The sequence below is a fragment of the Talpa europaea genome (assembly GCF_964194135.1).
Source record: "Talpa europaea genome assembly, chromosome: 8".
In the NCBI taxonomy this organism is placed as follows: domain Eukaryota; kingdom Metazoa; phylum Chordata; class Mammalia; order Eulipotyphla; family Talpidae; genus Talpa; species Talpa europaea.
In genome coordinates, this window is record NC_140075.1 from 32,846,238 (window position 1) to 32,871,416 (window position 25,179).

At 37.7% G+C, this 25,179-nt stretch overlaps 2 protein-coding genes across 6 annotated transcripts in view; one reads left to right on the forward strand and one right to left on the reverse strand.

Annotated features, from left to right (window-relative positions):
* The window catches only part of TMEM87A (transmembrane protein 87A), a gene marked incomplete at both ends in the record, with an annotated part of 41,294 nt that extends 21,834 nt beyond the window's left edge, over positions 1-19,460 (reverse strand). For all 5 annotated transcript variants that reach the window (XM_084239727.1, XM_084239725.1, XM_084239726.1 and 2 more), the window contains 7 exons: positions 3,775-3,892; positions 10,638-10,682; positions 10,768-10,821; positions 12,996-13,109; positions 14,533-14,618; positions 17,969-18,029; positions 19,302-19,460. In XM_084239727.1, the coding sequence (XP_084095853.1) occupies positions 3,775-3,892; positions 10,638-10,682; positions 10,768-10,821; positions 12,996-13,109; positions 14,533-14,618; positions 17,969-18,029; positions 19,302-19,460 (637 nt within the window). The remainder of the gene's footprint in view (positions 1-3,774; positions 3,893-10,637; positions 10,683-10,767; positions 10,822-12,995; positions 13,110-14,532; positions 14,619-17,968; positions 18,030-19,301) is intronic.
* Positions 19,461-20,547: 1,087 nt separating this feature from the next.
* The window catches only part of GANC (glucosidase alpha, neutral C), a gene marked incomplete at both ends in the record, with an annotated part of 57,649 nt that continues 53,017 nt past the window's right edge, over positions 20,548-25,179 (forward strand). The window contains 3 exons of the mRNA XM_084239988.1: positions 20,548-20,576; positions 21,814-21,876; positions 23,982-24,090. Of these exons, the coding sequence (XP_084096114.1) occupies positions 20,548-20,576; positions 21,814-21,876; positions 23,982-24,090 (201 nt within the window). The remainder of the gene's footprint in view (positions 20,577-21,813; positions 21,877-23,981; positions 24,091-25,179) is intronic.

Below are 25,179 nucleotides of genomic sequence, written 5' to 3' on the forward strand. Positions count from 1 at the left end.
TATTTGCTTGATGAAATAAATGAAAAGTTCATTGGTCACAATCCTTACATTCGCAGAACACTCAGAAAATAAAGAGTTCTCATAGTTCATACTATACCCCACATAGGCCATCACACGTAACTCTGCTCGAGTCAGTATATGAAGTGGAAAGGCCCTTTGTTCCCAAGCTCACAACCTTTAAGAACTAGACACTCAGTTTCAGGATGCCCAACTGAAACTATGCACCATCTCTTCTAAATTCCAAACACATTTCATATCTACTTATCCTAACAACACATCACTTTGAGAAGTATAGAACTTCATTCTGCCACCCTTCTGTCTTCCATCGCTCCTTACCTATATTTTCCTAATATTATTATTTTACCTACTTCCGTTTTATGTCTTTGCTATATAAATGTATTATTTTCAATAAGTGCTTAATAACACAAAGTATTTAGTGAAGCACAGCAAGGGACAGTAGCAACAATCTGAAAGACTGATTTCCATACTAAAGCAAACCTATGACTATTTTTAAATTATAACTGATAAAACTATTTGGGTAAATTCTAGCTATGATTAATAAAAAACTGATTTATCTGAAAAGTAATAGTTCCAGAAACAAACTAAAAACTGCCTATTCAACAAAAATTTCCTATTGATTACATGAGATAAAAAGGGCACACTATTATGGAAAGTAAATAAGGTCCAATATTTATATGAACAAAAGTTAACATCCCAAAATAGCAGCCATGAAAATTTCATAGCAAAACTTCTTAATTTAATTAAAGACCATCTAAAGTAAGCAGTAAATATTTGTCACATTTTTTGCTAATTCTATGCTAGGGGTCAGTAAAATATAGCACATGAACCAAATTCGGTCATCTACTTTTTATAAATAAAAGTTTTACTGGAAAGCAGCCACATCCACTCACTTACACATTGCCTATGGTTGCATTTGTACCACAATGGCAGAGCTAGGAATTTGTTGGTATAGAGAACTATCTGCCCCTTTAAGAAAAAGTTTGTTGACCCCTGCTCTATAGTAACATATAATGTACATTCACTGAACACTTTCTATGTGACAGGCACTATGGAAAACATGTGCTAGAAAGATGAGTAAGATGTTTTATGCCATCTAGAAGGGAAAGGGAGTTGAAAAGCAACAGAGAGACTACTGTACCTGTGAGCTAGATCCAAACAAGTATGTGCATTTTCTAGGACAAAGGAAAAGGCTATCTGGACAGAGGATATAACATGAACAAAGACAGTATGAAAATGCATGATAAATTTAAAGAACATGTTAGTCTGGGACTTCACATAGGTACCATATAGCCACATTTTCACACAAGGCAATGAAGGGCTAGCTGGTAAGTTGTAGAATTTTCTTTAATAAGTCTTACTCCAGAATGTGGATATTTTACAGGCAATGAGGAGACAGCCAAGGTTTTAATGAAGGGAAAAAGATAAAAACTGTTTTAGAATGAGAGTTCTAAGACTTTCACATGGTGTAGTTGAGCCCATGCTTTGACGTGCCCTCTTTTTAGCTCTAAACAGCAGATGGATAAAATATAAAGAGAAGCAAAGAGGATATAAAGCTCAAAAACATGTTTAACATCTCCAAATATCAACACTGAATAGAAACTTGAACAGTGCATGAGGCTGAATACATGGTAATACTGGAGAGCTCTAAAGCAGGCTACAGTAGTTGGAAGAGCAGGAGGTCCAGAGCCAGATTTGATGCACAAAGAAGCTGGACTAGAATAGAGCAGGGATGCTCCTCCAACCTCTTTAAAGAAAGAAGATGAAAATTAATGTTGGCAACTGCTCCCTGAAATCATTACTCATTAGAACATGGGCCTAAAGACACAGGGGATATACATATGTCTTAAGTCCATGAACTGTGCCAGGCCACCCACTGGTTGCCTATATCTGCTGTAGCCCATATTACTATGCATTAGGAATGAACCATTCAACCCAATAATTCATAAAAATGAAAGTGTAAAATCAAGTCAAATGAAAGAAATAGAGGTAAATGTAGAAACTCGTTAACAAAGAAATAATTGGAAAAAATAAAGTCAAAAGCAGATTCATTGGGATAAAAATTGAAGTTCTATAAAGATTTAAGAGGTTAAAAATAGGAGAGGACAGTTAGCACAATAGACTTTGTGGCAGACTATGGGTGACTGGTGGTGGGTACACTATGATGGCAATACCTGAGGGGGCGAGCCTATACTTCCAAAATACCAAAAGGAATGTAATGCACTGTTACTTCAATTTTAAAAAAAACAACACATTTTTTAAAAAAAGAAGTTAAAAATAGAAGACACAAAGCAATACTGAGAATAAAAAGGGCAATAAATATTTTCTGATGAAGAAATATCAATAACTTCATGCTAATACATTTGAAATCTTGAATGAAATGGGCAATCTTCCCCTCCCCCCCCAAAAAAAACACAAAACCCTGACACAAGGAAAAGCAGAAAAACTAAAGTTAACATTTATTAAAGAAAATGAATCAGTTGTTTAAGTCTGGGAGGTGGAGCGGGAAGAGCAGAGAGACAGTAGGCTGAAACACCATCATAGTGAGGTCTACCATTCAAGGAATGGGTAATCCTATCCTTACAAAAACCACTCTGCAGATATAAAAAATAGGGGACTTTCCTCAGTTCACTGTATGAGCCTAGCACAAGCTAGATGTCAACCAGTAAAAGACAGTATGATAAAATAAAATTATAGACCAATCTTACTCTGAACATAGACAAAAAACTAAATAAAATTCTAGAAAATGGAATCCAGCAGTGTGTGTGCCAAGACAAGTAGTGCTATTGCAGAAATTCAAGAATGAGTTAACACTAGAAAAGCAGTTAATATAACTCATCAATTAACAAATGAGGAAATCTATATGATTATTTTAATCACTAAAAGCAAAGTATTTGACAAAATTGAGCATCATTCTTAATACCAAAAAAACTCAGTAAATTAGCAATAGAAAGGAATATCCTTTTTTTTTAAGATTTATTTATTTATGCATACAAGAACTGGAGCACAGGCCAGAGGTACGGGAGGGTGAGAGGATTCACCAGAGACAGAGTGGGGAACAGAACAGCCAGACTTAGTGAAAACACTGCTGAGGGGAGCAGCAGGCAAGTCAAGAGAGGTCTGCGTGCCATGTGGGTAGCTCCCTGGTTGGCCGTGGATGGAACTCGTGCTGCAGAGGTTGCAATAGCTTCATAGTGCTGTGCTTAACTCCTTGAGCCACCAGAGATGCCCAGAAAGGAATATCCTTAACCACATAAAGAACATTTTGAAAAACTACCATAAACATTGTAATGTTTAGTGGTGAAATATGCCAATTAGTAAGTTATTCCAACATTCCAAGTAAGAGATAATGACCCATAAACTGGGCAGCAAGAGTGAAAAAGAAAACTAAGAAACACTGAGACGTTAAAAAATTACCAGTCGATTAAAAAACTTCCATGTTTCAATTTGGCAGCCAAGTTTTGCTAGAGTTCACAACACTGAAAACATGACACCAGTTTAAAAATTTTTAAGCAGGGGGAGCAAATGAAGGAAAACGAAATCTAGTATCCATAATACATGCTAAGGAAATATGATGTCAGAGACTGTCTGGTACACATGGGTGCAGATAAATGTTAATTTCTCTCAATTTTTTTTCCTTCACTACATTCTTAATGAGTTATTCACTCTTTTAAAACAATTTTAGACTATTCACCACGCAGGACACCACTAGATAACATTAACACAAATGTTAAAAAAGAAATGAAATGAACTTACTGGTAAAAAGATTACTTAGTAAATTTTCTCTTGATGGTTCCTTTGAGGATGAAATGCCAATATGTACAATAAAAATGTATGGTGCATCTTGCCAAGTTTTTAATGGTTCATGCATCACCTAGAAGGGAAAAAAAGGCATCAAATCTTCAAATTTTAAGTTAAGAAAAACTAGACAAGTTAATATGATTTTTTTTGTTCCAGAATGTGCCCAGAAACATGGTAGAATCCTTCATTTTCATTCATTAGACTATTAGGCACAACTAAACAGTCCTATAGTGTTTACAATAAAGTAAGTTAAATTATAAATTACTAAAATATAAGTCATCCTGTATCTTGTTATACCCAAAAATCATAACTTAAAAGAAAATTTTACTTATTACAGGAGAACCTCAACTAAAATCACTGCATTAAGTCTGTTTAAGCCATGTTAGGATACTAGATTATATTTTACAGGTATCCTAAACAAACTAAGGCGGTTATTTGAGTTACCTAAAAAAAATCCAATTCCTAAATCTAAAAACCTAAATCACCTAAAAAACCAATTCTTGTAATCCCCTTGTTCAAAGCTCTAAGACTTTCCAAGACTTCTACTTACAAAGACATTTATATGAAAAACTTCATCTTGGGCCAGTCTATGTCAGATGCAAGAGTCGCTGTCTCCACCCACTCCTGCTGTCTTCTCCCCCATTCCTTCCATCCCCCCACTCCATCTCCCCATCAACGTCAAAGAAGTAGAGTTAGAGTGCTTGTTTACAGAACCAGTTTCTTAGGAAGAATCTGTTTAAGGCCAGTTGCCATACATTCAATGAACTCATGACTTTCACAAACACAAGGCTAAGACACAAAGACAAAGATAAACTTAGAAAATGGGTGGCTTTTTCCTTGTGTGTGAAAGGAGGTACTGTTTTTGTTTCCTTCTGGTCTTACAAGAAGCTTTTACCCAGAGATCTCTAGGTAAGCATCACTGACCTATAAAGCCCCTCAAGTAGACAACAGATTTTGCCCATTTTTTCATCTTTCTGTAGAGTTCTGAGTTTTCTCAAAAATGAAAATTGTCCTGCAATGCAAGAAAAGGCTAAACAAGAACTATAAAATTACATTTCATGATACAAGTATCAAACAGATTGAAGGATTCTTCAGCTATACGTTTGGTAGGTTATCTCAGTAATTGAAGAACATTTATGGCATGCTAAATCATATATTGATTTGTCTCTCCCTAATAGGTTCTTTCTGACAAATTAAGGAACAGGTTGTGAGAAAATATTATAGCTACATAGCCATAAATATACCACATGTTGTACTTACTCATAATTAACAGAACTTACTTGTTCATTAACCAATAAAACTTTGGTGTGATACGATGCTGTTATTAATTTTATGTATCTTAAAACTACTTCTTACAAATTTCAAAAGAAACTGAATACTTCTTATATTCCAGGATAAATCAAAGTTTACATTTATACTTCAGAATATATTTAGCTAGCTAAGTAAAAATAATATTTATATGTTGGGTTCTCTATTAAAACATGTGATATTTATTACAGTCTTAAATGCTCACCAGATACCTGTCACCCTCTCAGTTAGGTACAATTACAGCGCCTTTTTTCTTACTGGGACAATTTCGTATAGCATAAAATTCACAGTCTTACTGACTTTAATGTGAATAATACAATGGCATTTGGTCATTCGCAATGTTGAATAAACATCACTCTATCTAGTTTAAAACATTTTTCATCATCTCAAAGCAGACCCCGAACTCATTAAGCAGCAACTACTCCGTTTCACCCTCTCTACTCCCTGCCCCACTTGAAACCACTAACCTTCCTGTCTCTATGAACTTGTCTGTTACAGATATTTTATATAAATTGAATCATTCAATAGGAGGCCTTTTGTGCCTGGCTTCTTTCCTTTAAAATGTTAAACTACATAACATGGATCAGTGCTATCTCCACTTTTATGGCTGAACGCCGTCCCACCATATGGATATGCAGCATGTTGTCTATTCTTACCTGTGTGGGGTCTGCCTGACCTTTGTGAGCCTCTTGATATTTTGGATTTATGATTTTAACAGGCTTGGGGTTTTTTGCTCAATATTTCTTCAAAGATCCTTTCTTTACCTTCCTCTTCTGGTGAATCTCATGCTGTATGTGTACGCTGGTCTCTTAAGTGCCCCACAGGTTTCATTGGCTCTGCTCATTTTTCTTTTTTCTGCTCCTCAGACTTGACAATCTCAATTGACCTGTCTTCAAATTCATTCTTTCTTCTGCCTGAGCAAATCTGCTGTGAACCCCTCTGGCCAATTTTTCATTTTTGCTGTAATTTTTAGCTCCAGAATTTTTATTTGGTTCCTTTTGTATAGTTTTTAATCCCTATTTGGGGAGACTATATTCTTCTGCTTCATTCATGAGGCTTTTATTTTTTTTTTAATTTATTTTTATTTATGCAAACTAGTACTGGGGTCTAGGCCAGAAGTGCAGTGGTGGTGAGAGGATTCATCAGAGACAGAGTGGGGAGCAGAACAGGCAGATCTACTGAAATACACTGCTGAGGGGAGCACGCATTGAGACAGGAGAGGTCTGATGCTCCATATGGGTCAGCTCCCTGGTCGGAGATAGAACTCCAGCCCCCCATGCCACAGTGGCTGGTGATAGCTTGACAGCACTGAGACTTTAACCCTTGTGCCACCAGGGGGGCCCCTTTCATTTATGAGCTTTTTTAAGACAGCTGATTTAAAAATTCTCCAAGTCTTTAACAGGCTTCCTAAAAGGCATCTTCTTTTTTTCTTTTTAAGATTGATTTATTTATTTATACAAGCATTGGGTAGTCAGAAGCGCGGGAGGGTGAGAGAATTCACCAGAGCCAGAGTGGAGAGCAGAACAGGCAGAATGACGAAATACACTGCTGAGGGGAGCAGTGGGCGGCAGGAGAGGTCTGCACACCATGTGGGGTCCTCGCCCGGTGGCCGGGGATCGAACCGGTGCTGCAGAGGCTGCAGGCAGCTTCGCAGCCCAGTGCTCAATCACCGCGCCACCGGGGAGGCCCAAGGCATCTTCTATTAATTTTTTTCCCCGGTGAACAAGACATACTTTCTTCTTTCATAGCATGTCTCAGATTTTTTTTGTTGAAAATCAAACATTCTGCATATTATAATGTGGCAACTTTGAAAACCAGATTCTCCTCCATCACTGGTTTTTGTTGTTGCTGCTTATGTGGGCTGGTGTTTGTTTAGTGGCTTAGGAAAAACCATTTTTACAAAGTCTGTACTGTTGTCCTATGTAGCTACTAGAGTCTGTGTTCCTTTAGCTTACTGGTGAATTTTGACAAAATTTTTCTTAAACATCTAGAACCAAAAACAAAAAAAGGAAAAGGAAAAGCATACTCTCCTAGTCTTTGCAGATTGGAACAATTCATAGCTTAAGCTACTCCAGTTAAAACCCTTCTTAGGCTTCACTTTTTCGCTTTTGCAGAATCTGAAGTTCAGCCAGAGGTGGAAGCTCGTGATTGTCTAAGGCCTTTCTGAGCATGCTTCCAGTCCCAGTGGAATTCTCAATTCCCCACCATAACCAGGGTCTTTTTTTCTTTTTAAGAAGGCTTTTTTCCCTCCCACATTTCTCTTTCCCCAATCACTTCATTCCCAAGTTTTAGAATGTACCTATTGCTTGCCCTGGCTCATGTCTTTCTCTATCATGCTGCAGCCAATACTTTTACCTTCAAGTGCTTTCGCCAAACACAACCCAGGAAACCACCCCAGTCCTGGGAATGCTCTGAGTCTGGCAGAACAAAGGCAAGTCCTCGCACAGGTCCTACAAGGAGTCACCAGACAGGTCAAATCACACAACCACAGTTCTCTGAGCACAAGATTCACATTCCCCCTCTTGCACTAGCCCCAGGACTGCAGTGGCTATTCCCCTCACTGCTCTGTCACAGGGGACGACCAGCATCTAACAGGACCAGCGTGCTCGCGTAATGGATTACTGGGGCATTCTTTCACTGTTATTTTAAGTTTTCACTAGATTCCAAAGTTTTATAAAAGCTGAATCTGGCAGTTTTTGCCAACTTAGTAGCTAATTTTGTGGAGGATGGAGTCCAGGGAGGGAGACTGGACTTCCCTCTTCCAGGATTCTTGGTGACATGACTCTAATCACTCCATTTTATAATGTAACAAACTGAGGCAGAAGAGAATATTTTTTCCAAAATAAGTGGTAAGTTGTAAAGTTGGACTTCGAATAAGATCTGACCTCAGGACCTATGCTCTTAACTACCACCTCCACTATTAAGTATCTTCCTCTCCTTCAAGAAATTTTGAAAAACAGTGTCTTCATGGTATTGCCTTAAAAATTACAGTTCTCCTTCAACAGAACTTTCTAACACCATTAGTAAGACAAAATGATTAAAGCCATATGTGACAATCTAATTATCAGTGCTTTCAGAACTGTTATACTACAAAGGTAGTCTTGTTTCCAATACATTTTGCTTCTATTTTTCATTAAAATTATATCATCTTATATAAAATATATGTATAATGTCAGAATATATATATATATATAATGGCTACAAAACTAAACACACTCTTACTACACAATCCAGCAGTCACACTCCTTATATTTACCCAAATAAGAGGAAAACTTATGACTACACAAAAGCCTGTATACATATGTTTATAGCCGTTTTATTCATAGTTGCCAAAACCTGGATGTAACCAAACTGTCCTTCAGTAGATGAATGGATAAATAAACTGTTACACATCCTGACAATGGAATGTCAGTCAGCACTAAAAAGAATAGAGTTATTAGGCTATGAGAAGACATGGAGAATCCTTAAATGCATATTACCAAGTGAAAGAAGTCAGTCTGAAAATTCAACCTATTATATGAGTCCAATTATACAACATTCTGGAAAAAGGAAAAATACGGAGACAGTAAAAAAATCAGTGACTGCCAGAGGTAGGAAGGAAGGATAGATGAACAGGTGGAGCCTATGAGATTTTTAAGGTAATAAAATTATACATGACATTAGAATAGTGGATATAGCTATCATCACTCATTTGTAAAAGAATATAAAGCACAAATAATGAACCCTAATGTAAACTATGGAATTTGGCTGATAATGATGAGTCAGCGTAGGTTTACTATAACAAATGTACATAATGGTAAAGGATGTTGACAGTGGGGGAGGCTGACAGTGCAAGTGTAAAGGTAGATTTGAGAACTCTGTGGGTTTTTTGCTCAATTCTGTTGTGAATCTAAAACTATGCTAAAAAACTCAAACCTACTAATTTAAAAAACATTCTAAAGGTAAATATACCACATTTCTGCCTAAAACATATCATAAAACTGAGTTAATCAAAATATTAAAGTGTTTTATTTCTTAAGAGGAAGAGACGGCGAGAGCAACTTTCCTCAAAAAAAAAAAAAAAAAAACCCAACCTTTTGGTACTCCAGAAATTTAAGACTTCCAAAAAGCCAAGGAGTGTTTCCTCAAGTAAGACAATCTTTTTCTCAAGGAAAATGAGCTTGAGATGTTTTTTTCTTCAGCCTAATCTCACGTCCCTCTTCCAAGTTCCCTAAAACTAAAATTCTCCTAACAATAACGGATGTGAAAAGCAGAATTTTGGCAGCTAGTGGGAACAACAACCACCACCAAAAACAAACAAACAAACAAACAAAACAGGTTTGGAAGTTCCTTTAAGGTCAAAATGCCAGGGCAGTCAAGCAGGTACAGAAAAGTCCATTCCCAGGGTTTACTTTTCATATATTCAGATTCAGAACTCATTCAGTGGGAAGGACCTTATACTCAGGGTATTGTTAAAAAACACTCAGCAGCAATAGTGAAAGATCACAGTCATGTGAAGTAATAGTATTAGGCAAGGAAAACAAGAGACCAACTAAAAACATAAAAGGAAAAACTGAAAATGATATGTTCACAGAGGTTTTGAAAAACTCCAAATTGTTCCTGGAAATACAAGTACACTCAGGGTTATGTGGTTATGTGCAAAACTATGTGCACATGCCCAAGAGACTGAAAAATGCCCTTCATTCACCTCTGGTTGACATTAAAGGCTCTGGGCAAGAAAAAAATTAAGTTTTAAATTGGAAAAGAAACCAGATACAGGGTCACAAATTGTACCACTCCATTTTTATAAAATGAACAGAACTGCAAATCCAGAAAAACACAAGATAAGAGGTTATCTATGGCTGGGGGAAGGGAGGAATGAGTTATTACTCCTTAATGACAGTTACTTGTTTGGGTGATAAAGATGTTCTAGAATTAGCAGTTGGTGGTTACATAACTTATAAATACATTAAAAATCACTGAACTATACGCTTTCAAGAAATAACTTATGACAAATCTACTATGTACATAAAGTTGCTACAAAATTAGTATTTTAATCAGTTTTATAAAATGCATAGCTAACTATCTTATTCCTTCTATGCTTAACTGGCAATGTCTTGAGGAATTAATAATTTGAATTAGAAAGTGAATTATAAAAATTTAAGGGATATTTGTAGACCAACTTATTTTAATTTTCTAAACTTTCTTCTAGTTACAGTCTATAGGTGGAACTTTCTTAAAAGCTTCTTCCTCTTTAGAAGTACTATTTATAGGGTGATAATTACAAAAACAGAAAGACAGATTGCAGCAAACACAGAAAACACAAAAAAGAAAATAAAAATTCCTAGTATCATCCAGAGACAATCATTATTAACTTTTTGGTGCATAGCTCACATTCTTAAGCCTCTTTTTAGCATGTGAAGATAATTCAAAATATACAAACAAAAAAAATTTTTTTAAAAATTAAAGAGAAACAAAATACACGAACAAAAAACTATGTATCCATGCCCCAAATTCTCTACTGTACTTACAGTTTTGTCTCCAGTAAAGGTAACATTCGTTCCATTCTCCTTAGCCTTTAAACATTAAAAAAAAGAAAAAAACAATTAATTCAGAATTTTTACTTTATTTTCAGAAATATATAACAAGGAAAATAATTACCTCCTGTCTTTCTCCTAAAAGGGGTAATCGATGCACAAAGTCCCCAGAAAAGCTCTATGAAAGAAATATAAAACTAAAATTAAAGATTTATAATAGCAAAAGGTAGGCAAACATTTACAGAAATTGTTAAAGCAAAACAATATTATATGGCATTGACAGACAAAAGGTTTCCAGTTAACCACAAACAAGTAAATAAAACCCTGCTAAAAACTAAAAAATAGTTTCTAAACCAAATCAGTCAAATTTTTCAGAATTATAAACATTTAAGAAAGACAAAATCTTAGAGCTATGCTTAGGATGGCGCAATCTTACAAGTTTCTCTCATTCTACATATAAGGAAAATCTATAAATTTTTTAGATACACAAATGGGATTTGAACTTAAGATTCCTAACTCTTGGGTTGACTGCTCCTTCCATCACACCACACTCCATACCTGTAAAAAACTACACTAATTATCTTTCTTACCAGTTTATCAGTAGATGGGGTAGTCTCCCTCCTAAGTAGAGCATTTACTTCAATTCTGTTCTATCAGACTGGTGGGAGAAAGAAAACTTTACGAATAGGGGTAAAATGCCAAGACCCTGGAAGGAAGACCCTGTATGATCTAAAAAGCAGTGAAACCTAGCAACATTTTAACACAGGCAGTTTTCCATTATCAAATCCAAGAATGTTGCCCTCTAGCCTAAGGGAAAATTTGATAAACTGAAAATCCAACACCATATCACATTGTTCCTAGTATTCTTCATCTGTTTACCAACTACGAATTATTAGTCTTATCAGGCCTCCCCTGGTGGCACAGGTGCTTGAGCGCCACGCTGTGAAGCTCTGCAAGGCCGGTTAGATCCCAGCGGCAGGGGAGGGTCCCCCATGGCGCGGCAGACCTCTCCTGTCATGCCCACTGCTCCCCTCAGCAGTGTATTTCGTCAGTCTGCCTGTTCTGTTCACTACTCTGTCTCTGGTGAATCCTCGCACCCTCCTGCGCATCTGGTCTGTACCCTGGTTCTTGTATAAATAAATAAATCTTTAAAAAAAATAGTCTTATCAGTAAACTTTAATTCTAGTAACAGAACCAGAAAAGTCTGGACTCTGCAAGGCAATTTGTTAAATATTCCAAAGCAATATTTAAATGTAGTAAGGACAAAGCAAAACTTAGTTATAATAATACTTTCAACACCTATAAGATAATTTTTCTACCAAAAAATTGGTGTCAAAAGGGACTATAGTGATGATGCACAGGTAAATTGATGGTGGGAATTTTACAGGGACTACACCTGAGAGGAGAAAGCATGCAATGTACAAAAAGAATGATATAAAAAAATATATATAATTAAATTAAATTAAAAAATAAAGTAGTTAACTGACTGCAAAAAAAAAATTGGTGTCAGATCCTATTTCTAAAAAAGAGAATCTCGTAATAGAAACTACTCAAATGATTACATAATCATTAAAAGCACAATACTATTCACCTCCTCCTTTACTCAAAGAAAGATGTGAAAGTCAACCCTTTGAATTCAGGTCTGAAGCTATAAAATCTAAAAAGGTGGATTTTTCTGGGGACATATCAATTAGATGAAGTGACAAGAGAATAAAAACTGAGGGTTTCAAATATCCATCAGTGGATGAATGGATAAGCAAAGTGTGATTTTTTAGACAACACACGGGTGAATATTACTGAGATGTAAAAGAATGAAATTCTGATACATGCTGTATTAATTAACCCTGAAAATATTTTGCTAAATAAAAGAAATCAAATATTATGTGATTCTACTTCTTTGAGGTATCTAAAATAGTCAGGTTCAGATAGGCAAAAAGTAGAATAGTTGTTTCAGAGAAATGGGTGGGGAATGAAGTGTTACTATTTATAGTTATGAGTGTCATTTTGGGATGATGAAAAGTACTGGCGATGCCTCCTCATTATAGCTGAACAACAAAGGTGAACATACTTAATGCCACTTAATAGTACATTTAAAAATGGTTAAAACTATAAATTTTATTTTATGTATATTTTATCACAATAAATGTTGTGTTAAAGTTGCTTTATACAAATAGGGAAAGCAAATCCTCTTTGAGATGAGTATGTATGTGGCTGACTATGAAGCGACCAGAACATATTTCTAATTTGTTTTAGTCAGAAGACAGAATTGAGGAGCAAGAAATGGTTAGCACCAAAAATACAGACATTGCATTCTTTAACCTCTACTTCCCTGCAAACACTATCAAATGTTACCTGTGTTTTAAAGAGTTCACTGCAGTTTTGGAATAATTTTGATGATGTTTGGTATTTCCCAGACAAGCCTTTTTTCCCCTTAAGTTTGTCCAAATATGTCTCCACCTCTCCTGCCTAGAAAAAATAGAGAAAATACAAAGTATTAAATTTACCTTTTACAAGTAAGATATTTAGTAGATGACAAGTAGATCAACCTATAGCTCTGGGTTTGCTGCTTCAAAAATTTAGCAGACTCTACATAACAGTAAACTCTACATAATAGTACCAAGAATACATAATAGTATCTATGTAATGGTATATACATAATAGTATCCAAGAACCTAACAGTATCAGAATCTAAAGGGCAGATTTCTAATCTATGGTTCACAAAGGGTAGTTCCTCTAAAAATTCTAGGAAGACAGGGTGACTGTCAAGATTCCAGCAGGTTATAACAGAAAAAATAAATGTACAAGATTTGACAAATTAACAACACCAACAAAAGTTATACTTGTGTTCACAAGCTTAAGAGCACAAAACTGTCATAGTCATTTACAGCCCACTATTGCTACTCTAAACATTAATCATTTCTGTGACTTCACCTACTAGTTCTCCCATACTACACGACTCATCTTGTCCTCTTTTTTCTAAGCCCCAATTTCACATTTCCACCTACCTGTTTGCCATTTCCATAATTTTGACCTATGGCAATCAAAAGTAATTTTTTGATAACATGTTACATCATCAACATGTATGATTTAATATATAGTAATTTAACTACTTATGAAGACAGGATCTGCTAAGCTCTTGACCAGTTTACCAGAAAGATCTTTAACTGCAAATTAATTGGTGACTGGTTAAGAGAAAAGGACCAATCACATTGCAAGCTATATTTTGGAGAATTGTCATTTCTTTCTAAATTCTTCAGCCCTTTTAGTCCTCATTATATTAATCCTACCTAATACTGAGTAACAAAAGAAAAAAACAATAACGAACAACATTAAAAAGATGCTGTAAAACCCTAATGCTAGGCAGAAATTCAATAATGGTTAAGGTATGAAAAACTGACCTTATAGAATTTTTTAAAAGGCCAGTGTTGGAGCCATACCTCTTCTATGCTTAACTACAGTGCACTATGGCAATTCTGAAAGTAGCCCATGGACTCTTTCATGAGGCCTGAGGTCAAACACTATTGTCGTTGTCATCATCATGTTATGTGCCTTGAGCTGACAGTGCAAAAGCAATGGCGGGTAAAGATGATGCTCCTTATCAGGAGCCAAGGCAGTGGCACTTAACTGTATTAGTAGCCATTGTACCCTTTGGAGTGACAAAGTTGAAGCTTAAAAGAAAAATGCCAATTTTAGGTAGGAAAGGCCTTAATTAGACAGTAAAAAGAATTAATGTTATTAAATCTGGACATCTGAGTACATGCCTAATTATCTATGAGCCAAATGGCGCATATGCAAAATACTACAAATGGTTCCTTCCTCTATAAAATTAAGATCATCCGCCTTGATGATTTTTAAAGTCCAAGAAAAGTTCATAATTTATTTTCCTTACCTTGAAGCTGTAGATTTCATTGTAACAGTCAGCACTTTTGAGATACCATGTTATATTCAAAGACAAATCACAAGTATCTCCATCAACTATAAAAGAAGAAATATTTATGAATAAAAGACGATTCCCAAGTAAAGCATTTTTCTAATTTTTTTTTTAAAGATTTATTTATTTATACAAGCACTGGGTAAAGTCAGAAGCGCGGGAGGGTGAGAGAATTCACCAGGGCCAGAGAGGGGAACAGAACAGGCAGACTGACGAAATACACTGCTGAGCAGAGCAGCGGGCATGGCAGCAGAGGTCTGCCCGCCATGTGGGACCCTTGCTGGCGGCCAGGGATCGAACCCACGCTGCAGAGGCTGTGGGCAGCTTCGCAGCTCAGCACTCAACCACTGTACCACCAGAGGAGGCCCCATTTTTCTAATCTTTACCCCACATCCCATTTATTTCCTGCTAACCTGGGATATTCAATAAACATGCCTTCTCCAAATACAAGGCAACAAAGTGATCTACGTAAGAACCGGATATTCTCCATATAAAAAAGTTTCGTTTATAGAGAGATACAGCAGTTAAGCAGTTTTCAACCTTTTATGCCTTAAACCTCCATTTCTGGTACTGTATAGGGAAAACCTGCCAGTGATGCAGCAGTCCTAAAGCCAGTTTTTCATTATCTTTCAAATATTTACTGAGCAGAAGTCACTTGCGTATACAAAGCTATAAGGAACTGTTAGACCAAAGAGGGAAATTAAAAGGAACAATTTACTAAAGACACTTAAAAGTGCTACATCCTACTGAGACAAGGATTAACAACATTAGGGATGTCACTAGGAAATAGTCATGATTATTAAATGACAGTATAAATAATAGTTCCAATAGAGGAAAACATCTATAATTAAAGGCATCAAGATTAAATACAACTATGAACAAAAGTAAACCTGGCTGGGGGAGGTTAGGAGCAACAAAAACAAAGATAAAAGAATAGTAGATGCTTTCAAAACCCACCTTAACAATCTCATGAAATCACTGAGAATTCATGTAACTCATTAAACTTAGTTTGGAACCTAGTACTTTAAGGGACCAATCAATTAGTCTGAAAACTTTGAAGTGTAAATCTGACTGTAACACTGACCATTTCACCAAGGAGAAGTCAGAAATACCTATTTTATGAAATGTGACAAAGATAGACAAGCACATCTAGGAAGCCACTTTTGGATCATAACAAAAGAAACACACCTAAAATTATGAGCTTTCCCTTGCTTTGTTTTAAATTATTCCCTCAAACTACTTTTTAGATGACACACTTTTACAAAGTTCAATTAAAAAACCCAAAACCTGATGTATTTAATAAAATTTACAGAAATGATAAAAAGGATATGGCAATCTTGCTATGAAATATACAGAAGAATCCATACAGTGACAGGGTTAAATAAAATTAACTAAAAAAATTCCCTCAACAGGAAATATGGGGGAAGGGAGGGGTAGTTAGGCTGCAAAAATACTGTTTATGTTAAACTCTGAATGGTAGACTTTAAAAAACAATGAAATAGTCTTGGTAATTTCATGGAAAGCTATATGCCATACCCTCAAAAGTATAAAATCAGAGACTAGTTAAATATGAAAAGCACAGAAGCAACAAAGAGAAATTTTAAGAGCCACATATCCTCCAAGAACAATAAAATGTAGATACTTCAAAATATGCAGCTTGTATAACTTGTCAAGGCACCATTAGATCAAAATACAGTAAGACTGGATATAATAAAAGGAAAGAATAGCACACAGGCCGTCAAGTTATCTAAAACAAAATACTGCTACTCCTGAAAGCTAATCTTACCTAAATAGATATCAGACTCACAAGAAAGACCACTGTGTCAAAGTAGATTCAATTTCAATCAAATTTAAGATTATATTGTTATGGACACCGTATATATATATATATATATATATATATATATAATTTTTTTTTTTTTAAAGATTTATTTATTTATACAAGCACTGGGTACAGTCAGAAGCGTGGGAGGGTGAGAGAATTCACCAGAGCCAGAGCGGGGAGCAGAGCAGGCAGAAGGACCGAAGTACACTGCTGAGGGGAGCAGTGGGCAGCAGGAGAGGACTGCGCACCATTCAGGACCCTCCTCTGGTGGCCGGGGAGCAGCCGGGGATCGAACAAGCACTGCAGAGGCTGCGGGCAGCTTCGCAACCCAGCGCTCAACCACTGCGCCACTAGGGAAGCCCATGGACACCGTATATTATATTCTGCACATAAACTACCTACCTCCTTAACGCCCGCTAATTCATAAGCTCAACAGGAGACCAGGCCTTTTCTATCACTTCTATCACTCCAAACAGTGCCTGGCACATAACCGGTTCTGATATACTTACTGAACGACTAAACAAATATAATCTTCCAACTGTGACTTAAAAATTTGCAGTCTCAAGGAGAGATATGCACATATGAACAATCTGGATTTTTAGCCCTGATGCTGAAATGGCTGCCCACGATACCATTTATTTGGTAAAATAAAGGCACTTTCAGAAATAAAAGGAAGCTTTTCTTCCATACACAATGGGATATTTTAGATTCAAATACAGTGGTTTTCCCAGTGGACAGACTGGTTTTGTTCTACATTGTCGCTACTTCCTGGTAACAACTTTGAACCTCAGGTTCCAAAGATCCAGGTGGTAAAATACTCCTTTTGTAAACGAAAGATTTGCTGAATATATTTGTTAAGAGGGACTGGTCTAACAAACCTGTGTCATGTGTTCGGCAAACATCTAATACTCAAAAGAAAAGCTGGTGGTGTCTGCATGACTCAGAACATATTAAAACACCATGTATGTAATCAACCAACACAATTTGTCTAACTATATGTTGCTAAACACCAGAGAAATGAGAAAATAAAGTTCACACAAATAAAAGTTCCAAAGATTATTCAGTGAAAGGTCCTTAACAATAATATATATATATTAATACTCAGAGAGTGCCAAGCTATTAAATTCAGAACTTATGTTAAGTGTGCATCATCAGAAGTATAAAATAGGGAATTTAAAGTTAAAAGATCACTCAAAAACTCTAATAAAAACTTCATGAAAAGGGCCTCCCCGGTGGCGCAGCGGTTGAGCGCTGGGTTGCGAAGCTGCCCGCAGCCTCTGCAGCGCCGGTTCGATCCCCGGCTGCTCCCCGGCCACCGGTGGAGGGTCCCACATGGCGCGCAGACCTCTCCTGCCGCCCGCTGCTCCCCTCAGCAGTGTGCTTCGGTCCTTCTGCCTGCTCTGCTCCCCGCTCTGGCTCTGGTGAATTCTCTCACCCTCCCGTGCTTCTGACTGTACCCAGTGCATGTATAAACCAAAACCAAAACAAATAAATAAATAAATAAAATAAAACACATCAGAAAGTGACAAAAAAAAAAAAAAAAAAACTTCATGAAATGTAAAAACTCACATTTCAGGAAGATAGTGGTATTTTTGAAGAGGATCTTTCCAAAACTAAAATAATTTTTCCCCTGCAAAGATAAAGGAGAAAAAAGATAATTAGCATAAGATGGCTTTAGTTCCCAGGGCAGAATATAACTGGTATAATTTATATAACCTTCAATTAGTTTTCTTTACAACAGACATCAACATCCTTTCTTTTAGCAATTTCAACCATATCCAAACTGCAGGATCTTGCAGACTGGTGCAGAGATGTGATTTTCCTCCCACACACACCCACCACCAAGCAAAAGCCTCTAGATAGGAGGATGTTAGAAATCCCAACTTAAAGCTTCATGGAAGATACTACCTGTTCAGGTCATTCGCCTTATTACTGGCCAGAACAACCAATCAGTTCTTCAAATAAACTATTCTATGATGGCCATATACAGCAATTAACCATTTTAACGACAATCACTGAAACTGAGAACCTGAAGACCTTCACCAAATGAAGCCAAGCTGTAATGCTTGCTATATAAAAAGCTCAAATACGATTTGGATATTACAGCCTGAGAGCAGAGCAGAATGAAATTAAAATGCCACTGTGGGTCTATCAGAACTTCTCCACATTCCCAGCCTCCACCTGCTTTTTGGCTGCTCACATGAGTACAGTTTTCACTTAAATGGGGGGTGGAGGAAGGGAAGGAGAGGTAAGGAAGGTTCATCCTATCTACTGAATTGTCCGAAAGACTAGCCTCACCAAATCACAATTTTAGAATACTTCTATTAGAATTTAGAATACCTGCACTAGTAGCCACAGAATACTTCCATTTTAGTCAATCTCCTCTTAGAATACGCTTTGTAAAAGCCCAGACTTCTGGGTCACGTAGCAAAGCTTAGAATCACCATTTCAAAGTTCAAACAAAATCAAATAACTTCATCAGTACAATTATTCAGTAACAAAAAAAGTGCAGGAAAAAGACAAAAAAGGAGGCCTTTATCATATTCCCCTCATCCAACCCGGGGTCAGTGGGCTCGAAGAAACTTGTGCTGAGAGAGAAACGACTCTCCACCTAACCACTGAGTTGACACGTCTCCAGCCACGCACTGAAAGTTCTGACTTTGCTGAGGCGCTTCGCCCCTCTCCGCTCCCGAAGTGGACCTGACATTCCTGCTCCTCTTCCCCAGAAGCGCACGGCTTTCAGCTGCCGGGAGGTTGGTCCGGGTTAACCCGCTACACGGACGCTCCCGGCAATCCCGCCCCTTGGAAAACGGACTTTCGGGAACATTCTTGGACCCATTGGGCCGCCGTAGCCCCACCCCTTACCCCTCCGGGCTCAGCTGCTCGCGAAGTGAACACTCACCGACGGGATCGAGATGTGCCACTTAGAGCGGTCGGTGGCAGAAACGGGTGACGGTCCTACGCCGAAAAGCGACAATGGGGGCGGCTGTGCCCCGAGAAGAAGAAGGAGGAGGACAGGCAGCCCCTGAAGCCACGCAGCCGCCGCCATCTTCACGGCCATGAAGTGCCTGGCCAAAGCATTTCACCTTCTTCCGGTTCGTCCCGCCCTCTTCCGGCTCTAGTCTGGGGGCGGGACCATCCGGGTCCTCGAAACCCCGCCAGGCCTGTTTGTTTTACGAGCGGCCGGCCCCGCCCTCCACAACGTCGAGGCCGAGGGAGGCTTCGGCCCTAGTGCGCAGGCGTTGTCCTGTCACAAGCTGGTCACCTTGGAGCGCCTCGACGAGCGCGCAGCGACGTCTCCGCCCCCGGCGTCGTCGCCTCTCCCGCCCAGCCCTTGGCGGGTTTGGAGACCCTGCGAGCACCCCGTGTGGCGTTGGGCGCTTTCCTCCTCTCCGTCGCCCCAGCCCCTCACCTTTCCCTAAATCAAAGTCAGACCCCGGAACCCCAAGTCTGGGGAAGCCGCATGCAGGTCCGGCTGCCTGTTGGGCATCCAGGAGTTGGGTTCTTGAATTCTGAAGGTATTTTAGCAAAAACCGGCGCTGGCGGTGTGTCAGTTATTTCTAAACTGGATAACGTGGTAGAAAATCCCCTTTAAAAGCCCCCTTTTCGCCCTGGAAAGTATAAGGCTACAGTATAGTTCGGCCTGAGAATATCAACCTCCAGAACAGATCCGGCCGGCACCTCCTACTCAAAACTAAAACGGAGAGAGGATCAGTTTTCGTGTCTGTGGCGTGACTGTCACTGAGCTAAACCTGTAGTAGCTTTGCCCTATTCTGGCAGGCTGTCTTGGTACTTTCTGGTTTCTTGATTTTTTTTTTTTTTTTTTTTTTTTTTTTTTTACTCCTTTAGGGCACTTGGCGTACACGCTCCCTCCGCTGCTGAGAACATTTCTGTACCGAAAGAAGACAAGTTCTTCATCAGCCCTCATAAACAGAATAGTTTGGCAAATAAATTCCTTTTAAAACGCTTGTTTGAGCCTACAAAACCCAGGAACAAGATTCGATTTGTCATTCCCTAAGGATTGGAGGGGATTCTATTTTCCCAGAAACTTGACTGTGCTGGTCAAAATTTGCAAAGAGGGTCAATCAACGTTTTCAAACGATCGTCCGGCCTTGACCTGAGAACTGGGAGCCAGTGAGTGGGAAGCCATGGCCGCTGCTGAGGAGGAAAAAATAAGGTAAAGGCTCAGTGGTCCTGCCACTGGCTCCAGGGCTCACCCAGACTGGGGATTGTACCAGAAAGTACCCGAAAGCGACATTTTGGCTTTGAAGGTTTTATTGTTTCATTGCACTTCTTCTTTGCATTTTTGATATTTGTACACTTAAGTCTTTTTTCCTCACTTCTGCGGGGGTGTTGGTAGATATTAATAGCTAGCGCCTCATAAAATACTTTCTACATGATTAACAAAACAGTGGAAGAGTTATGATCAGAACTCCGAATTTCGAGCATGCTTTCCAAGTTCAGCTGTTCCCACCTTTTCCTGTATCATTCCAGGGCTCATTCTTCAAGCTAAAAGAGGATACTGAAAATTTTTCTGATCTTTGCACACTTGATTAAAACAAAGTGACAAAGACTGTGTTGATGAAAGAGTTGATTGCTTTCATGATAAACCATTTTCTGGGTATGGCCAAATGTATTTATGTGAACTTGTTTTCATAACGTTTTGAAATTGATATTCAGTCATAGCTTCCTACATAATCATGGACGTACTGATTATAGCTGTATTCAGCAACACCTCTGCATGAAAGCGAATGTGTTTTATTTTCTTAGAGCCTGTAGTTGTTTTAATCCGTATATGTTAAACACATATAAAAACATACTCAAGTAGCAACTTATTCTATTCAAAAAAAGGTTCTGCAAACTTGGTTTTAAAAAGCATTGGCCCCTAGATGGTCAGCATTGTCTTAAGCAAAAGATTTTCCTTCTACATCTGTTTCTCTTCTTATTCCAACACCTTGCACATACCTCAGGTTGATTTGTAATTATTGACTAGACTCTCACAGAAAGCTCAGACACAGTCCTTCCTCAGAGCCAGCACTCAGTAAATATTCTAATAATGTTTTGTTGAATAAATAGGTAGGTGGCTGATTTCTGTTTGGTTTTATAGGGTTTCGGTTTGCTTTTGCTTCTTTAGATTTTACTGTTGTAACCGCAGGCTTCAGTCTTTATGTTAAAAGAACTGTTCCTCATAAGTGACAGTGTTCTTTCTCAAGTGCTTTCAGAGTAGCCCCAGAATTTCATGTTTTGTTGTTTACCTTGGAAAATTTACAAAAGGATTGTTCTGCAACACACATTATCACATTCTATTATGACCGTGACACAATTTTGTGTTGCAGAGGTTTAGAGAAGGCACAAAAATCAGATTCACAAGGTATATTTTAAATATGTTTCTTTAAAACCGTTGTTTTATTTAGTGTTGAAGATGAAGCTGTGGATAAAAACATTTTCAAAGACTGCAACAAGATTGCTTTCTACAGGTAAGGAAAGGAAATGTACTACCTAAATGAAAAGATTTCTGATATTATTTCCAAATTAATGTTTAATACTTTTTGAGAACTGACAGGCTTTCTCAGGAATTTCTTGGGAAATTCATTGCTTAAGGAATTTATCAAACAGGAGACATTCACATTTAACTTTATATACTTGTGCATTATTTAAATTTTTCAATAAACAAGATTTTATTTTAAACACCTAGGTGTTTTAAACTACTGTTAAGATTGTATATCCTTAAATATATGGTACTTTTCATGGTTCAAATATCAAATATATAAAAAGGTATGTATTGAAAAATATTACTCCCATTCCTATTTTCTTCTATCCCATTCTGTATCTTGTCCCTGTATGTAACCAGATTTATTAATTTCTTATTTTTCCTTCCAATATTTCTTTTTGTAAATACATATATTCTTATATCACCCCCTCTCTTAACACCAGGTAATTTTCATTATACATTGTTTTGTACCTTTTTTTCCCTGCTTCATAGTTTATTCTGAAGAGTTCTGTATATGAACATTTTTTAAATGGCATTCCACTGGTTAAATGTACTATAATTTACTCTTCTGTTGCTAAAACCTTTCATCTTTTTTCAGTCCTTTGCTATAACAGCACTACCACCATGAAGAGCTATACATAATGTCATTTTCTACCCAAGCATTTGTTTTTTTAAAAAGATTTATTTATTTATGCATACAAGAACTGGGGTTGTATACAAGAACATACAAGAACAGAGTTTTTGCATACAAGAACAGAGTTGTGAGGGGTGAGAGGACTCACAGAGACAAAGCAGGGAACAGAATAGGCAGACTAACTGAAATACACTGCTGAGAGGAACAGCGGGTGAGTCAGGAGAGGTCTGCTGTGCCAATTGGGTAGCTCCCTGGCCAGGGATGGAACGCATGCTGCAGTGGCTGCAGCGAGCTTCATAGGTTGCATCTTAACCCCTTTCCCACCATGGATGTCCCACAAGCACATGTTCTTATAGGCTAAATTTTCAGAAGTGGAATTTCTGAGTCAAAGAGTAAATGCAAAAAAAAAAGAAGAAAGGAAGGAAAGAAAGAAAAATGAAAAAGAAGACAAATCAAAATTTTAAAAAGACAAGAAAATGCATTTGAAATTTTAATTATTATCAGATATCCCTCCATAGATACTGTACTATTTTTTTCTCTTATCACCTCTGTATAAAAGTACCTATATCCCTCGAGCTTCAAACAAGATTTTTTTGTAATCTTTGTCAGTGTCTTCCTTTCATGTGTTCTTGAAGCTAAAGTCATCAAAAATTATATCATATATTAATATTTATTATTAAAATATATGCTACAGGGGTTCCCTGGTGGTGCAATGGGTTGAGCGCAGAACTGTGAAGCTGTCCGCAGCCTCTGCAGCACCAGTTTGATTACCAGCCGGCCAGGGAGCTACCCATATGGCATGCAGACCTCTCCTGTCTCACCTGCTGCTCCCCTCACAGTGTATTTCGGTCCTTCTGCCTGTTCTGCTACCTGCTCTGTGTCTGGTGAATTCTCTCACCCTCCTGTGCCTCTGGCCTGTACCCCAGTGCTGGTATAAATAAATCAATCTTAAAATATTTATATATAATACAATTTTCAATGGTTTCCATTAATTATCCAGGGGAAGAAAATCATATTTTCATTCTGAACAGGTACCTTAAAGGAAATTCTATAATGAATACCTCATCACCTTGTTAAACCACTAGAATAAATTGGATTTCCACTAAAATGTATTCAGTTTCTGTTAAAATATGCATTTCATGAAAGAGGAAGAGAAATGAAAAAACTCACATATGTCCTCTATGAACATTGCCTCACCTTTTCAAAAAAAAAGGCACAAACGCCATCCTTAAGTAGTGTTATATGAACAATTTCATTGTATTTTTATTAGTGCTTATTTTATTAGCACTCTAACAGTACAGTACTCTTGCAAGCACTTTATTAGAGTGTTAATGAAATCTGTGCCCAGTTCATTTACTGTCATAGTGAATTTTAATAATTTAAACATGGTAATATGGTCTGTTGGATGCTGCTAGTCACTAGTAATTCTCAGGCATCCGTATACTTCATACCTGCAGGCGTCAGAAACAGTGGTTCTCCAAGAAGTCCCCCTATCAGGCATCACTAGACTCAGTCAGAACAGGCAAAGACAGCACCAGGTTCCGCATCATCAATGAAGCAAATAAGGTGAGATAAGAGTATTTTCTCCAGAGAATTGTTTGAGTTTGTATTTATTTGTGTTGAAGTAAATTTCCACAAAAGCTAATTAAAACTACGTGTGCTTTAAAAATAAACTTGGTTAGAGAAATAATGTTATTTTTTCATATCTACACTCGTACCTCAATCGAGACATAAATTCCTATTTACCAGGCCATTTCCCAGCTGTTTTACAAATGTTACCTCCTTTTAATTTATCTTTGTACTAAACTAAGAGGTACATTTTATTATTCCCAGTTTTTAGATCAGGCAAACAAAATCTAGAAAGTCAGTTGCACAGAGTCACACTGCTAGGAAACATAATTCTCATCTGTATCTGTGGACTTTAATCAAGCACCCTTGCTCTATCACTATTACACAATGTACAGTTGCGCATACAGCCTCAACAAGGCATAGAGTGTGTGAACACCAAAGCTCAAAAGGTGGGGAGCAAAGGAAAGGCACAGGGAGTGGGCAGTTGAAAACCTGAATCACACACGTTCTGTCTCCTGAACTGTTCCATTAGCAGATCACCATTGTTATTACACATTGAAGGGATTAGAGCAGTATATTCTAAGTACTTTTTCTCACCAATCAAGTTGCCACACTCCTTCACTTGGGCCAGTCAGGGAAAACACTGGGCTGGGCTGGGAAGTGTGGCTGTGCACAAGTACTGGTGTTCCCAGTCTGACCCTCACTTCCAGATTCTCCCCCATCCTAAACTCCTAAAACCTAGACTAACCTGGCTTTACCTGGCAACTCATATAACTAAAAGACATAGTTAAAGCCATGTGTTCTAGATCCCCCAACACCTGGCTAAGAATTCCCACTCACTGACAATCCTGGGAATCTGCCTGAGAAGACATTCTCACTTGCACTGCAAAGTTGTGAGTTGTTTCCTTGTGACTACATAGCACTTGTCCTCAAAGAAGACAGGGGGAAAAAAAACTGTTCTACAATGTCCTTTAAGTTAGCAAAAGGTGCCAATTTTATTCCCAGACAGTGGTGGGGAGGTTGGGAAGCAATTGTATAGTGACAAAGGCAACCTTCCTTAGGAAGTGTCAGAGGTTTTAGCCATTT